This window comes from Ictalurus punctatus, chromosome 16 (genome assembly GCF_001660625.3).
Source record: "Ictalurus punctatus breed USDA103 chromosome 16, Coco_2.0, whole genome shotgun sequence".
Classification (NCBI taxonomy): Eukaryota; Metazoa; Chordata; class Actinopteri; order Siluriformes; family Ictaluridae; genus Ictalurus; species Ictalurus punctatus.
The window spans coordinates 1520898-1535449 of record NC_030431.2 but is presented as its reverse complement, the minus strand read 5'-3'; the positions used below and the strand labels follow the sequence as shown (position 1 = coordinate 1535449).

The 14552-nt window shown below is 43.6% G+C and overlaps 1 protein-coding gene across 2 annotated transcripts; it reads left to right on the top strand.

Annotated features, from left to right (window-relative positions):
* Positions 1–648: 648 nt before the first annotated feature.
* nup155 (nucleoporin 155) lies at positions 649–14195 on the top strand. Of its 2 annotated transcripts, XM_017489154.3 has the most exons (35): positions 649–744; positions 1620–1787; positions 1940–2077; positions 2254–2350; positions 2432–2502; positions 2630–2722; positions 2907–3170; positions 3298–3371; positions 3461–3552; positions 3652–3749; positions 3849–4016; positions 4275–4375; positions 4887–5057; positions 5173–5283; positions 5403–5497; positions 5629–5714; positions 5858–5920; positions 6247–6397; positions 6492–6558; positions 6801–6916; positions 7009–7112; positions 7228–7361; positions 7986–8177; positions 8256–8394; positions 8549–8684; positions 8784–8937; positions 9688–9792; positions 10309–10463; positions 10589–10718; positions 10811–10924; positions 11022–11142; positions 11831–11941; positions 12285–12421; positions 13163–13269; positions 13359–14195. In XM_017489154.3, the coding sequence occupies exons 2-35, from the start codon at positions 1646–1648 to the stop codon at positions 13495–13497; spliced, it is 4176 nt and encodes a 1391-aa protein (XP_017344643.1). In that variant the 5' UTR covers positions 649–744; positions 1620–1645; the 3' UTR covers positions 13498–14195. The 2 variants fall into 2 exon arrangements, with proteins under 2 accessions (XP_017344643.1, XP_017344644.1); XM_017489155.3 differs by lacking the exon at positions 5858–5920.
* The last annotated feature ends 357 nt before the right edge of the window (positions 14196–14552 follow it).

Below are 14552 nucleotides of genomic sequence, written 5' to 3'. Positions count from 1 at the left end.
ATGGTACCTTAACGATGGTTGTGGAAGTTCTCACTTGGACGGATTAATGATTGCACATGCTAAAAACTGAGCTTGTTATACAGTGCATCACTTCACCTGGACATTATTGCCTTAACGCTAAAAGTCTACTGAATTTTTATTTATTTATTTTTTTAAACGACCCTGATGCTTAAGGGGAGTGTATCTAGGTCATATTTCCCCAGCACATAATGAACATAAAACAAAAAAAAACCCCAACTTATTCTGGCTCTTACACTTCCACTTTGCACACTTTGCTTTCCTAGAGCTCAATTAAAGATCTTGTATAATAGCACTACTTGTATTGGGATAAATCTTAATCTAGATCTACATCCAGACATCTGTAAAGCTGCTCTGTGACAACGTCTGACGTTAAAAGTGATCAATAAAATTCTATAATAAATAAAAAAATAAAAGTCTTTATGACTACAGCATCCAAGTGAGATTAGTTGCTAGGATGAATTTGGGGTTTAAAAAGTTTTTTTTTTTTTTTATGTAAATCTTTATAGTATCCACATTTATAAACCTCAAACCACACATGCACAAATCACTGACTGTAAATACTACATCAATCTCTTACAGTCTGTGGTATTACATGACATTATTACATTACAACGGCCAATTCTGCTTTAAATATTTGACCCGGAACCGGAAGCGCGAAAGACTTTTGTTTCCAGGAGCAGAGTAGCAGCACGCGAACTTGGCGGGACAGTGTTTCAATTCTAAGTGGGTTATTGTTGCTTTATAGAATTATAAGTTAAAAACAGTTTGTTCACGAACCAACATGCGAGTTCTGTAGATATGTGTACATATGTATATATGTGTGATATGATTTTTTACACCGTTAACGTGTCCGTGTATTCCAGGTTTTAAAGAGTTAGCCGTGTGTAGCTAACTAAACTACGCTAACTGTAACTCGCTTGAATATTATGCATATAAAAACAACATTAGCATAAATAATAAATAGCACTGTTAGCTTTAAGTCAATTATTTTACTTCCACTGCTGTTGAGTAAAAACTTGTAAAGTAAACACTTGTTTTAATTTTGACGTTTGCTTTAAATATGAATATTCCGCCGCACGCTTAAGAAATGTAAGTTGTTATGAAGTATCGCGATATTACGACCTGGAGAACGTGATTATCGCGACTTCTGTGCTTAAACAAAGCTAGCAAAGTAAAGCAGTTGAATTACAAGCAGCCTGACTAGAAAGTAGCCGAGGAAAGGGTTAAATACTTAACATTTATATTGCAGGATGTTTAACCTGTCACTTAATACTAGTATTCTTTATATATATATTTTTTGGATTAAAAGGTTGCTTAATGTCCTTGGTGTCTGAGTACTCTTGTTTAAAAATAAATAAATTAATTAAAATGTTAAAGGTAATTATTGCTATGCTGTTAGGTTGGTGAAGTATTCCTACTTTTTTTTCTTTTTCTTTTGACATGTTGCGTATTATTACAACCGCATCGGTTGGCAGGAACGAGAGGAACGCCATCCCATGCCCAATTTTGCTCGCACGGAATCCTGGCAAAAGCGTTTCTTTTGTGACTTACTGATTCATATATGTGTATATATATGTGTATATGTATGTGTTTTGTAGGTGAGCACTGTGTCTTCGAGCTCGCCATGCCTTCCAGCTTGGGCCCCAGCAGTGTGGCAGCTGCGCTGCAAGAGGCTCTGGAGAATTCAGCTCGACTGATTGACCGTCACTTGCAGGAAGACCGCTGTTTTCCTGACCTGTCCGAGTTGCTCAACGTGCCCTCGCATAGTAAGTCTCCGCCTCTCCGTCACTCGTGTCGTGCGCTGTTTTCGTGATATGATGTAACCAAGGTTATGAGTTGATGAGTCGACCGGACGCTCCTGGGCTGTTTAACCTTACAAATAATGTTTATGCGATTTTTAAATAATTTTTTTTTGCAGATATGCCCTCTCTGTCTGGTGTGTCTGACATGGATTACCCTCTACAAGGCCCCGGTCTTATCAGCGTGCCAAATTTACCAGAGCTGAGCGCCGTCCGCAGGGTCCCTCTGCCTCCAGAGCTGGTGGAGCAGTTTAGCCGTATCCTCTCACATTTAAAAATTATAATAATTTTTTTTTACGTTGCTTCATTTTAATGTTAGAAAATCGCGCACACTTTTTTATTTTTGTAAAAAAAATAAATTATGTGAACTGATTTCATTTGTAAATGAATTCATTGACATAAGTTGGCACTCTTTAACTAGCGTGCTTTGCAGACATGCAGTGCAATTGCATGATGGGTGTTTTCCCCGAGATCAGCAGGGCGTGGCTTACGATCGATAACGATATATTCATGTGGAACTACGAGGACGGGTGAGTACTGAAATAAACCCGAACTAAATCTCCGCAGACGCGTCTGAGGTCTTTTTAACGTCCGGCGTTTTTGTACTGTAGTGGCGATGTGGCGTATTTCGATGGGCTCAGTGAAACTATCCTTTCGGTCGGGCTGGTCAAACCAAGAGCAGGTGAGTAGGTGCGACGAGACTCGTCGTTAAGGACCGAACCCTCCTGTGCAGCACACCGGTGCAGAGCTCTGTCTGCGAATGTGAGTTTGTCTTTAATGCGCTGTTTCTGGACGTCTCGTCACTGCAGGGATTTTTCAGCCTCACATCCACTTCCTGCTGGTGCTGGCTACACCTGTAGATGTTGTTATACTGGGACTGAGCTTCCCTAAGGCTCAGGCAGGTGAGTCTGTTTCTCTGCCTCCCTTTCTCTGTGTCTCTCACTCTTTCTCACTGTCCCCGTTTCTCTGTGTGTCTCTCTATCTCTGAGTGTCCTCCTTTATCTCTCCCCCTTGACTCTTGCTTGACTCTTGCTCCCCCCTGACTCTGCTTAGTGACTCTTGCTTGTTCTTGTGTGTCCTCTGCAGGTTTAAATGACAGCATGTCAGGAGCCATGCAGCTGCTGCCCGACCCGCTCTACTCCATCCCCACAGACAACACCTACATGCTCGCCATTACCTCTACAGACCTGGGCCGCATCTTCCTGGCCGGGAAGGACGGCTGCCTGTACGAAATCGCCTACCAGGCTGAAGCTGGGTGGTTCAGTCAGCGCTGCAGGAAGATCAACCATTCCAAGAGCAGCCTGTCCTTCCTAATTCCATCTCTGCTGCAGTTCTCCTTCTCGGAAGACGGTAAGAACGTAGCGTCTACACATCAGGTTTTTCAGAGTGCACGGTCGGTTATTTTGCCTCCTTGAGTCAAAGGTGTCACTTTTTTTGTTTGTTTGTTTTCCTTTGTTAATCTCATCGTCCGTTGTAGATCCGGTGGTTCAGATCGCCATCGACAATTCACGCAACACTCTGTACACGAGATCAGAGAAAGGTGTGCTGCAGGTCAGCGGATTCAATTATCATCATCCGTGTATCATGATGTGAAATTCTTTGATTTGACCGTGTGAGTAACCAGCTAACGTCCGCGTCAGGTTTACGATTTGGGAGCCGACGGCCAGGGAATGAGCCGGGTGGCAGCCATGTCTCAGAACGCTATCGTTTCAGCTGCCGGGAACATCGCCAGGTAAGACCACGCCTTCCGAACACGCTTATTTCTTTCTTTCACGCTTTTTAATACGTGCGTCATCCAAGCCAGCGTGTTGCTCACGTGTGCCTTTCACAGGACGATCGATCGTTCTGTCTTCAAACCCATCGTCCAGATTGCCGTCATCGATCGTTCCGAGTCGTCGGATTGCCAGCTCATGGCTGTGACGCACGCGGGTAAGGATCGACGTTGACGATAGCGTCGTCGTTAAGAATATCGTGTGCTCCATAGTCACCGTGGTGTTTTTTTATTTTTTATTTTAATGCGCTTCACAGGCGTACGTCTGTACTTCAGCACCAGTCCGTTCGCTCCACCCAACGCCAGGCAGAGCGTTTCCCGATCCAGCTTCCTGGCTCTGGTTCACGTTCGGCTGCCGCCGGGATTCTCGGCCTCGTCCACCCTGCAAAAACCCGCCAAAGTACACAAGGCTCTCTATAACAAAGGTAACGCATGAAACCGTCCATCACACACACGGATATAACTCTAGTTTTACTGTAGTATAATGCAGCTCCATATCAAGAACTTCAGGAAACGCCGATATCTCCCAGCTTCACATTTTTAAAGCTGGCCTCAGTGTTTAAATCCATTGCGCTAGCATGCTCGTCCTTGTAGTTGTAGCTATTCTAGGTAATAAATCCTGTATATCCCTAATGTTAGTGGTGTAACTGTGTAACTATAATCCGTTTTATCTTCTTTGGTAGGCGTTCTGTTGATGGCAGCATCGGAGACGGAGGACAGCGATATTCTGTGGTGTATAAACCACGACTCCTTCCCCTTTAAGAAGCCTCTTATGGAGGCTCAGGTTAGAGCTTCTCTAATTTTCCTTCCTCATAATAATCACTAAACCTAATCTGATCCCTGTCATACAATTTTTTTTTTTTTTTTTTTTTTTTTTTTTGCATTGCATTTATTTGCATGTATATTTGCATATACAAGTTTAGACACACTCATTCTTTATTTTTATTTCCCCCCACATTTTAGAACAATAGTAATGAAGTCGTGAAAACTGGAGTATCACAAATGGAATTATATTTTTTTGTAAAAATCCAGAATAAGTCAAAATAATTGAGTATTTTAGCATCTTCAATGTAGACAAGGTTTTTTTTACCATGAATTTCCAGAAATGTATTCTTGGCGTTTTTGTCAACCCGAATTCTTGAGGAATTTCCCTGAGATGATTTTTAAACAGTATTAAAGGAGTTGAAAGAAATGAAACGCGACATTTCAGACGCGTGTCCATAAACATTTGACCCGTAATGTGTATATTTTGTTTTGTTTTGTTTTAAAAAATTATTTATTTTTTTTTTAAACAGATTACCTCGAATGTAGACGGTCACTCGTGGGCACTCTGTGCCATCGAAGAGATGAAAGTGTCCAAAATTGTCACGCCGTTAAATAAGGACCTCATCCCACTGACAGATTCTCCAGTGGTGGTTCAGCAGCACAACATCCCACCTCAGAAATTTGTCCTCCTCTCTGCCCAGGTAAACATCCCCCCCCCCCCCCCCCCCCCCCCAGATCAGCACCTCTCTTAATCATCTATGCATTGATGATGATTTTTATTTATTACCCCCCCACCCCACTTTTGGGTCTCCTCAGGGAAGTCATATATTCCATAAGCTGAGACCAGTGGATCAATTGCGCCATCTGCTGGTGAGCAGCAACGGTGGGGAGAGTGATGAAATTGAGCGATTCTTCAAGCTCCATAGAGTATGAATACCACTTATTTGTTTGTTTGTTTATTTGTTTATTTATTGACTGCATTCATATACACTGATAGATATGTGTGTGTGGATCGATTTAGACTTTTTCTCTTCCTGATCCTGTAGGAGGAGCAGGCCTGTGCTACCGCTCTGATCCTGGCCTGCTCCACTGCCGCCTGTGACAGAGAAGTTTCTGTGTGGGCTACTCGAGCTTTCTTCAGGTACACTGTTGTTGTTGTTGTTGTTGTTGTTGTTGTTGTTGTTGTTGTTGTTAAATTCATTACACACAGTTCTCCTTAGTGATGTTAGTGATTTTTTTTTTTTCTTTCGTTCTCCCCCTCCCCTTGTACAGGTATGGGGGAGAGGCTCAAATGCGGTTCCCTTCTGCCATGAGTGCACCGAGCAACGTCGGACCTCTCCTCGGCTCACCTGTGCCCGGTAACTGGAGAAATCTATTCATGAATTCACCATTCACACGAATTAACGTACTAACGTGTGTGTTTAGTGTAGATTTGTGGAGATTTGGTCGCAACCTGTTTCTAACCCATAACCTAACCTGTTGCTGTCGTTGTGATTTGTAGGATCTCCTATGCCTGTTGGTAGTCCTTTTCCTAATCCCAGTTTCCTAGCTACACCAGCCCCAGGTACCTTCTTCCCTCTGTGTACCCCTTTAATGCTCTAATATACTCCTTCCAAATATCATGCTTCTACAAATCCAATTGTATTAGAAAGTTGTTTGTTTATCAAAGGAAAACGTGTTTACAAATCAGGGCAAAGTTCAAATATGTGCATTTGGTTCAAAACTGTTGTTTTGATGGTTTTCTGTAAAATTAAATATTGATGCATACAGTCCAAACATATCACTTACTTTTGCTTTCTTTGTCTCTTTCGTAGTCCTTTTATTATGTTCACATCATCTTTTTTTAAATTTATTTATTTATTTTTTTTAACATGTGCCGCTGTGGTACAGGTATGATGCCTCCTAGTGTGTCCACTCCCTTCATCCCTGCCACGCCCATGAGCCCCGGCAGCACCGTCATACCCGCGCTGTCCTCCGGTCCTGAGGTCCTTTTCTCTGGCAAACACAACGGCATTGTTATCTACTTCTCCCGCATACTCGGGTAAAGAGCTAATAACCGTGCATATGACGATACGGACGTGACTCACACGCTCCGATTCGATTGCCCGATGCTAATCTTTTTAAAATAACGACAGAAACATCTGGGACGGGAGCCTGGTGTTGGAGCAGCCGATCAGTAAAGGAATCCAAACTGTGATTGTTGTAAGTACTCTTACGTTGCACGAATTAACTTCGGGCTGTATCGTGTGAATTTTACGTCGTGCTATTTTTAAATAATGTCTGATTTTTAGTAGTTTTCACAAACCTTGCGTATTGTTAGTACTGAAACCCGTTATTGCCGCCTAAAAGTTTGCGGAATCGTAATTTCTGAAAACCCGAGCGGTTTAGTTTGGTTAAACGACTGACTTTTTTTTTTTTTTTTTTTTTTTTTTTTTCCGCCACAGATGGAGAGCACGGCAAGTTCTTCCGACCTGGAGGCGGTTCTGATGGAGCTCCAAGGCCTGAAGGAGTTCATTGACAAGAACTCGCAGTTTAGCCCCACGTCCTTGGGCGCAGCCAGGTTAGGAGCATGCGTATCGGAGTACATTTCCTCACACGCTGCACGAGTTTATGTGTCGGGTTACAGAGACGCTGACTCTTCCGCTCTTGCAGTTTCAGCTCTCCTGCCAACCTGCAGCAAAGGCTACTGGGATTCATGCGTCCAGACGGCGCCAGCTCTCAGCAAGTCCAGCAAGAGCTCCAGAGGAAATACCATAGTACGTCTCTCTCTATTCATTTATTTATTTATTTTAAAATGTGTCTGAGTGAGTGGGAGAAGGAGAGGAGAAACGATTTGCCGTAACGCTGTGCCGCTGCGCTGTTGTTCCACAGCTGAAGCCCAGGTCTATGAGAAGACGTCTCTGCAGGGCGTTCAGCAGCTGGTGCACCGCTCCTTTCAGACTCTGGCACTCTGGAAGCTCCTCTGCGACCACCAGTTCAGTCTCATCATCTCTGAACTGCCCAAGGTCTTCAACCAACACAGTCTTATATCATCTCCTTATAACAAACACAGTTTCTGATGCGTCATGCTTCTAGCCCCGCCCCTAAATATCATTAGTCTGTCAAAGTGTTAATCTTGAGCAGTTTAGGGGGGATAGAGAAAGATAGAAATGTCTGGAGAAAGATAGAGAGACTATGAAAGATAGAGGGACCATGAGAGAGAGAGAGAGAGGGGGAGGGACCATGAGAGAGAGAGGGACCATGAGAGAGAGAGAGAGAAGGACCATGAGAGAGAGAGAGAGAGAGAGAGGGAGGGACCATGAGAGAGGGGGAGAGAGAGAGAGAGAGAGAGAGAGAGGGAGGGACCATGAGAGAGAGAGAGAGAGAGAGAGGGACCATGAGAGAGAGAGAGAGAGGGACCATGAGAGAGAGAGAGAGAAGGACCATGAGAGAGAGAGAGACACCATGAGAGAAAGAGAGAGACCATGAGAGAAAAATAGAGAGACCATGAGAGAGAGACCAAAACAAACACCACTGGAATCTTTGATGCGAGCCTGATGGCCCATGAGAGGGAGTAAATGTCAAGTTTTCAGAGCCAAAATGTCTGGTGCTGTGCAGTGGCCCCTAATCGCCGTCCTTTCGCACAACAGGACTTCCTGGAGCAGCTGAAGGCCATCAGCTTTAAGGACATGGTAAACCGTGGCCGTGAGCTGACCGGTGCGCTCATCACCGCCCTCATCAACGTCTACATCAAAGACAGCGCCTCTGTGGACGCCATCAGCACCCTCCTACGAGAAATCTGTCCCCTTCTGTACAGCAGTGATGACAGCGTGTGCTCCAAGGTAATCCTGGCCCCGGTTTGTCCCTGGGTAAGAATACAGAACGTGTCCCGTACAAAACCTCTGTCGCTCTCGTCCCAGGCTAACGAGCTACTGCAGGCCTCGAGGCAGATCCAGAGCAAGGCCGAGAAGGAGCGTATGCTCAAGGAGTCACTGCGGCTGTACCAACAGATCAGCAATCACACGGACCTGCCACTCGTGTGTTCACAATATCGACAAGGTGAGCGCTCGTTTATGTCAAGGGTGGCCGACTAGTCTTTACAGAATGACAAGGATGTAATGAGAAAACTCGGATTTTGTGGGTGTGTGTTTCTCTCTCTCTCTCTCTCTCTCTCTCTCTCTCTCTCTCTCTCTCTCTCTCTCGCTCACTCTAGTGCGTTTCTACGAGGGCGTCGTGGAGCTGTGCCTTACAGCTGCTGATAAGAAAGACCCCCAGAAGTTGGGTCCTCACTTCTATAAGAACGGAGAGCCTGAGGAGGATGCTGTTGGGCAGCAAGCCTTTCAGGAAAGGTGTGTAAACACGTTTGTTTGAATTACACCTGGGAATACGAATATGTTTTGGTAAGTTTTGCACTTATTTAACACTAGCTGAATGTTTTCCCCGTCGAGGCTTTCGTGTTATAAATGCGTCACGGACACCATGCAGGAGCTGGTAAATCACAGCAAAGCGGCTCCACAGTCCCCCAGTGTGCCTAAGCAGCCGGGGCCTCCGGTTATGACCTCTGACCCCAACATGCTCAGCAACGAGGATGCTGCCACCCATGTGAGTTGTTGTTGTTCTTATTATTAATAATATTAATATCAAGGGGCCAAGCACTGAAGGTGCATAGGCACTCAGTTGTATGTTGTACCTTTTTCTTCTTCTTCTTCTGGCTAGCTTGTCTAGCACAGCCCATAGAACCATCTCGTAAAAAGTTATGAAATTTGAACCCACCCTATGTCAGTTTCCGCCCAATTAGATTCTCCGCCATCTTGGATTATGTCAAACTTTTTTCTTCTTTTTTTTTTTTTTTTTTTCGCCACTCCTCCTTCAAATATTGGCCAGTCGTCACCAAATCTGGCAAATTGCATCTTCAGAGTAAGCCTCACAAAACGACCATGCCCTGAGGCTATACGAGAAACTTGATGACGGCGCCACTTACTGGTCAAAACTTACAATAACTTGCAAAAAAATGCTTCCATCCGAGTGCCGTTTTTGCTCCTCCTCCAGATTTTGTCCAATCTTCACCAAATTTGCCTCGCGTCATCTTGAGACCTCTCTAAACCAAAAGAATATTGATCCTCAAAAGCGTTCCCCCTTAACGGTCTGGCAAATGCGTGAAACTACAAATCATCCTTGAATCCCTTAGTTAGCCTATGGATTTGGCTCTGCTTTTCTGTGATTGCTTGTGCAACAATTATAGCACCGCCTTCTTCTTCGTCTGTTTCCTTATTTGATATATATTTTGACAAGAAGAGATTTTAAATGAATTAATTTGCGCTTTTTATTTATTTGATTTGTTTCTGTTTGCAGTTTGAGCAAATGCTTGGCCTAGCACAGAGGTCGCAGGATGAGCTGTTCCACATCGCCCTGTACAACTGGCTGATCCAGGCTGACCTCACTGACAAACTCCTGGAGGTAGGACATGTATTACTATGCTGCACTCTCCCTGAGAACTCTTTGCTCTCCCTTTTTTTTTTTTTAAATATTCATTTGTTTATTTATTTTTGCATATCTACTTGAAGTAAAATCAGATGCCGACATTTTGTCTACATGGTTGCCACCGCTGGACACTTTATCACGCGTCCAGTAAAATGTATAACTTGGAACGTCCCGATGAAGCGAGCCATGGCACGTGCTTAACTAAGCGTGGCCCACAAATTTACATAAAAAGATTTGTAAACCCACTTCTGCGGCGTGTGCATTGTATAAGGTGTGTGTGTTGTGTCATTTCTAAGCCCTTTGATGTGGTGCGTGCAATTTGTTATTTCAATTTTTATTTGACTGAGCCAGGTGAACGTTCCACGTTCTTAAGAAAGCTGCACAATTAGTCAAACGGAGTCGTATTTACAAGTTTAAGGAATTAATTAATTAATCAATCCTGATTTCAGTATTGCAAGCCTTATGTTTTGTTTTTGTTTTTGTTTCGTGCAGGTCAACTCTCAATATCTCGAAGAGCATTTGATGCACATGATCAAGCAGGACCAGAGCAAAGTGCGCAACATGGACCTCCTGTGGCGATACTATGAGAAGAATCGCAGCTTTGGAAAAGCGGCTCACGTCCTGGCCCGTCTGGCCGACATGCACAGGTACACGACTACGCGCTCCTCTAGCCAACGTGCTAAGTAAGAGTGCGGTTTATTATCGATTGAGTGTATGTGAGTGTGTATATACGTGTGTGTGTGTAATATAATTTCTTTTTGTATATCTACAGCACAGAGATCTCTCTACAGCAGAGGCTGGAGTACATCTCCCGGGCCATCCTTTCAGCCAAGAGTTCGTCCTGCATCTCGTCGATGGGAGCCGACGGAGAGTTCCTGCATGAACTGGAAGAGAAGATGGAGGTCTGTAAAATCAGTGCGTCACTTCGACCGCGACTCCCGGAAGGGTTTTCGAAAACGGAGCCTCTGTACATTGAAAATCCTCCTTTCCTCAGGTGGTGCGGATTCAGGTGCAAATCCAGGAGACGTTGAGAAGGCAATACTCCCACCACCCGTCTGTACATGGAGCGATATCTCAGCTGGATTCGGAGTTAATGGACATCACTAAGGTCCAAGCCGTCGCAGAAATCGCCGTAGCCACGAATCGACGGAACGGATTTCAGTCGCGTTAAATAATCGTTGTTGTGTTTTTTTTTTATTGTACAGCTTTATGGAGAGTTTGCAGACCATTTCCGGTTGTCCGAGTGCAAGCTGGCCATCATTCACTGTGCTGGCCACTCGGACCCTATTCTGGTTCACTCTCTGTGGCAAGAGATCATGGAAAAAGGTGGGTGTGTGCTTAAAAATGCAGCTCTCAGGGTGGAGAGCTTTGACCTGGGGAGACTCTCTTATATGGTTATATTATGTCTTGTGGTGCCCGGTGTGTATGGGTATGGAGGAAGACCCACGAGGCGGGAGGAAAAAATCCAAACTGATGGAAATCAATCGCCGATCATATTTCACCTGGTTCAAGGTTGATATCGTGCTCCGTGCATTTGTGTGCGTGCGTGCGCACTATGCCACTCTCTCACGACAGTCACCGAAAGACTCTGGGACCTTGATTTCCAAATGAAACGCGGAATCGACTTTCAACTGAAAACCGGTTGTGTACTGAACCACACCGAGAGATCAAAGCCTCGGGAAACCTTTGCAGGTGTTTCGAGTTAATTTGCTGATTTAGAGATCTTCTCGGGAGTTTTGATTTCCGTCAGCCGTAATCGTCGAGATCGAAACGACAGAAGGTTTTGAAACGTTTCCCTTTATGTGTAACGAATCGAGACTATATGAAGGTTCCACTTTTCCATGATATTCGAATTTTTTGAGATGTGTAGAAGTATTCCAGCTGCCGGTCCAACCCACATCCTCCCCATCCGTAGCCGATGCTCGACCACACCCCCGCTGGCACACACTTATCGTTTAGTCGTTTTATCTGTTAGTCGTTTTTCGGCTAATCTGCGTTTCTTTTTTCATCGCAGAGCTGAGCGACAGCGTGGCCATGAGTCCAGCGGACCGCATGCGAGCCCTGAATCTGAAGCTGATCTCTTTAGGGAAGCTGTATGCAGGGACACCACGATATTTTCCACTGGGTATCGTTTATATTTTCTGTCAACACCATCTCTCTGAGGTCTCCCTTTCTGAAGTCAACACTTGTTAACTATAATTGTTTAATTATTTCCCCTGATGCGTTGCTCGTCTGAGTCAGGAAGCATTTAGTTCCCTCTGGATTTTGTTACCTTTTATTTGAAATACACTTACCTTGGTTAGCCTGTTGTTATTGTTGTTTACCCTGTAAATTTAAACTAGTTTTAAAATCTACTGCTTTGTGCTTTTAGAAGACCCAATTCAGCATTGTGTGTGTGCGCGCGTGCGTGTGTGTTTTTTTTTGTTGTTGTTTTTGTTTTGTTTATTTTAATAAAATTTTTCTTAAAGACTTCCTGGTCAAGTTTCTGGAGCAGGAAGTGTGTAAGCTGAACTGGGACGTGGGCTTCGTCACCGTCACGATGCAAGAGATCGGCGTCCAGCTTCCACGTCTGCTGGAAGTATACGATCAGCTCTTCAAAGCTCGGGTACGAGGCGCTCCTTCAGACGGATACGGTGTTTTCGTTTTAACATCACGCGTAACGGGCTAGATTAATCTTCTGCAGGTTTGTAGAACAAGTCTGAACGTACGGTCTTTTAACCAACCGTTTCAACCCGGAATATCCCCGGGATTAATGCGGTTACTGAAATCATGATTATCCCAATTAACGTATAGCATTAACACTTAAATCGCGATGACACCGGGCCAGACTGGCTACCAATATAGCGGATAAATAAACCGACAGACATTGCGCTACACTGCAAGCTAATATGTAAGTAAATAAATCCTTTTTTGCTCCACCTGGCAACCACATGTGTAACCAAACGCAAATGATTAAACGTTGCACCACGCTGCAACACTTTATGTAATCAAATGGACAAATAAAACATTACGTAAGCTTTAATAAAAGTCGATATTTAATCAGTTAAATAACTTTAGCTAAGCGGTCGATTAAAAATTTTTTTTTTTTTTGAGACCGTGTGCTCTACGCTTGATCGATCCCTGCTACTGTATGCATGACTTAAAAAAAAAAAATATATATATATATATATATATATATATATATATATATATATATATATATATATATATATATATATATATATATATGTGTGTGTGTGTGTTTTTAGATTGATGTATTGACCATTTTTAAATAAATAAATAAAATAAACACGACCAACGCAACATCTCCTGATCTAACCCGTGATTCCTCCCGACTGTTTTTCAGGACCCGTGTTGGCAGCGTCTGAAGAAACCCCTGCACCTTGTGGAGTGCATCCACGTGCTCCTGTCCGGTTACGTCGACGACCCCAGCCGAGTTCCCACTTACGACAGGTAACGACTCGGACGTCGGCACCACGTGTTCGCGTGGAATCTAATCATTCAGCCTAGTCCCGTATGAAATTCCTTGTCTCGTTTCTCAGACGGAGGTTTACCAACGTCTGCCTGGACAACATCTGCGGCTATCTGGTGGAGCTCCAGTCCCTGAGCCCCAGCGTTGCCCTGGAGGAAATCATACGCAACTTTAAATCTCTACAAGCCAAGCTGGAGAAACTCCACTGAGGCCAGTTAGGGGTGTCTTACGTTTACGTCGCGTGCGCGCACGAGCTCGGCTCACGGCCGTTCCACTCGGAGCGGAGTTAGAGGTGAGCGCTAATGACATGAAGATACGGTCGGAGAACGCCGAGGCAATAAAAGTTCACACCCTTGCCTTCGCGAATGCGACATGAAATATTTAAACACTCGGAGCTCCACAGTTCCCTCTCTTGTAGTGCATGTAGAAGTTTAGAGTGATGAAGAGGAGAATCTGCTTCTATTTGTTTACTTCAGAGGTGTCGTTTAAGAGGTTTGGACGGAGATCACTGTAAAAAGAATTGTATGCAACATTTGTTCACGACTTGAAGACTACTAAAAGGAAACAACAACAAAAATACAAATCTAATTTCTGAAAAACAAGTATTACTCCGTATTATGATTATTCTTATGATGATGATGATTATTATATAGCCAGCTTGTGTGGAAAAATGTAGAAGGTAGTCATTGCATCGTTTTTTGTTGTTGTTTATTTTTTTTTGACAGACTCTGCATACCTTTTTTTTTTTTTTAAAAAAAAAAAAAAAGTTTTTACATAAAATACTCCAGTTGGATGATGGGAATAACTGTTTGAATCTGTAATGTACATTATTAAAAAAAAAAAAAAAAGAATTAATGAGGTCTCAAACCGGGGGTTTTTGGTTTAAAAAAAAAAATAAAATAATAATGACTCAATAATAGAAATCATTTGCCCTAGTATCCTGTAGCTCCTGATGTGCCAGGTGTGTTTCCCTGCTGCTTTGTTGACGATAATTGCTCATAACAAGGTATAATTAGGCCCAGGGGGTAATTTACGATTCCGCAAGTGACATCAAAATGTAAGTAAAACACACCACTCATTTTATTTCTTGAGCGGGGGAAAATAAAGGACTTATTGCTAATAAAACAATCACTTGTACGGCGCAAATACATCACCCACACACACACACACACGCACAAAAAAAACCCTGGATTTTTCTCTTGAGGTTTTAAGTTGAAACGTGTTTAGATCTGCACTTAAAATCCACCGAAGGCGAGGTCGAGGA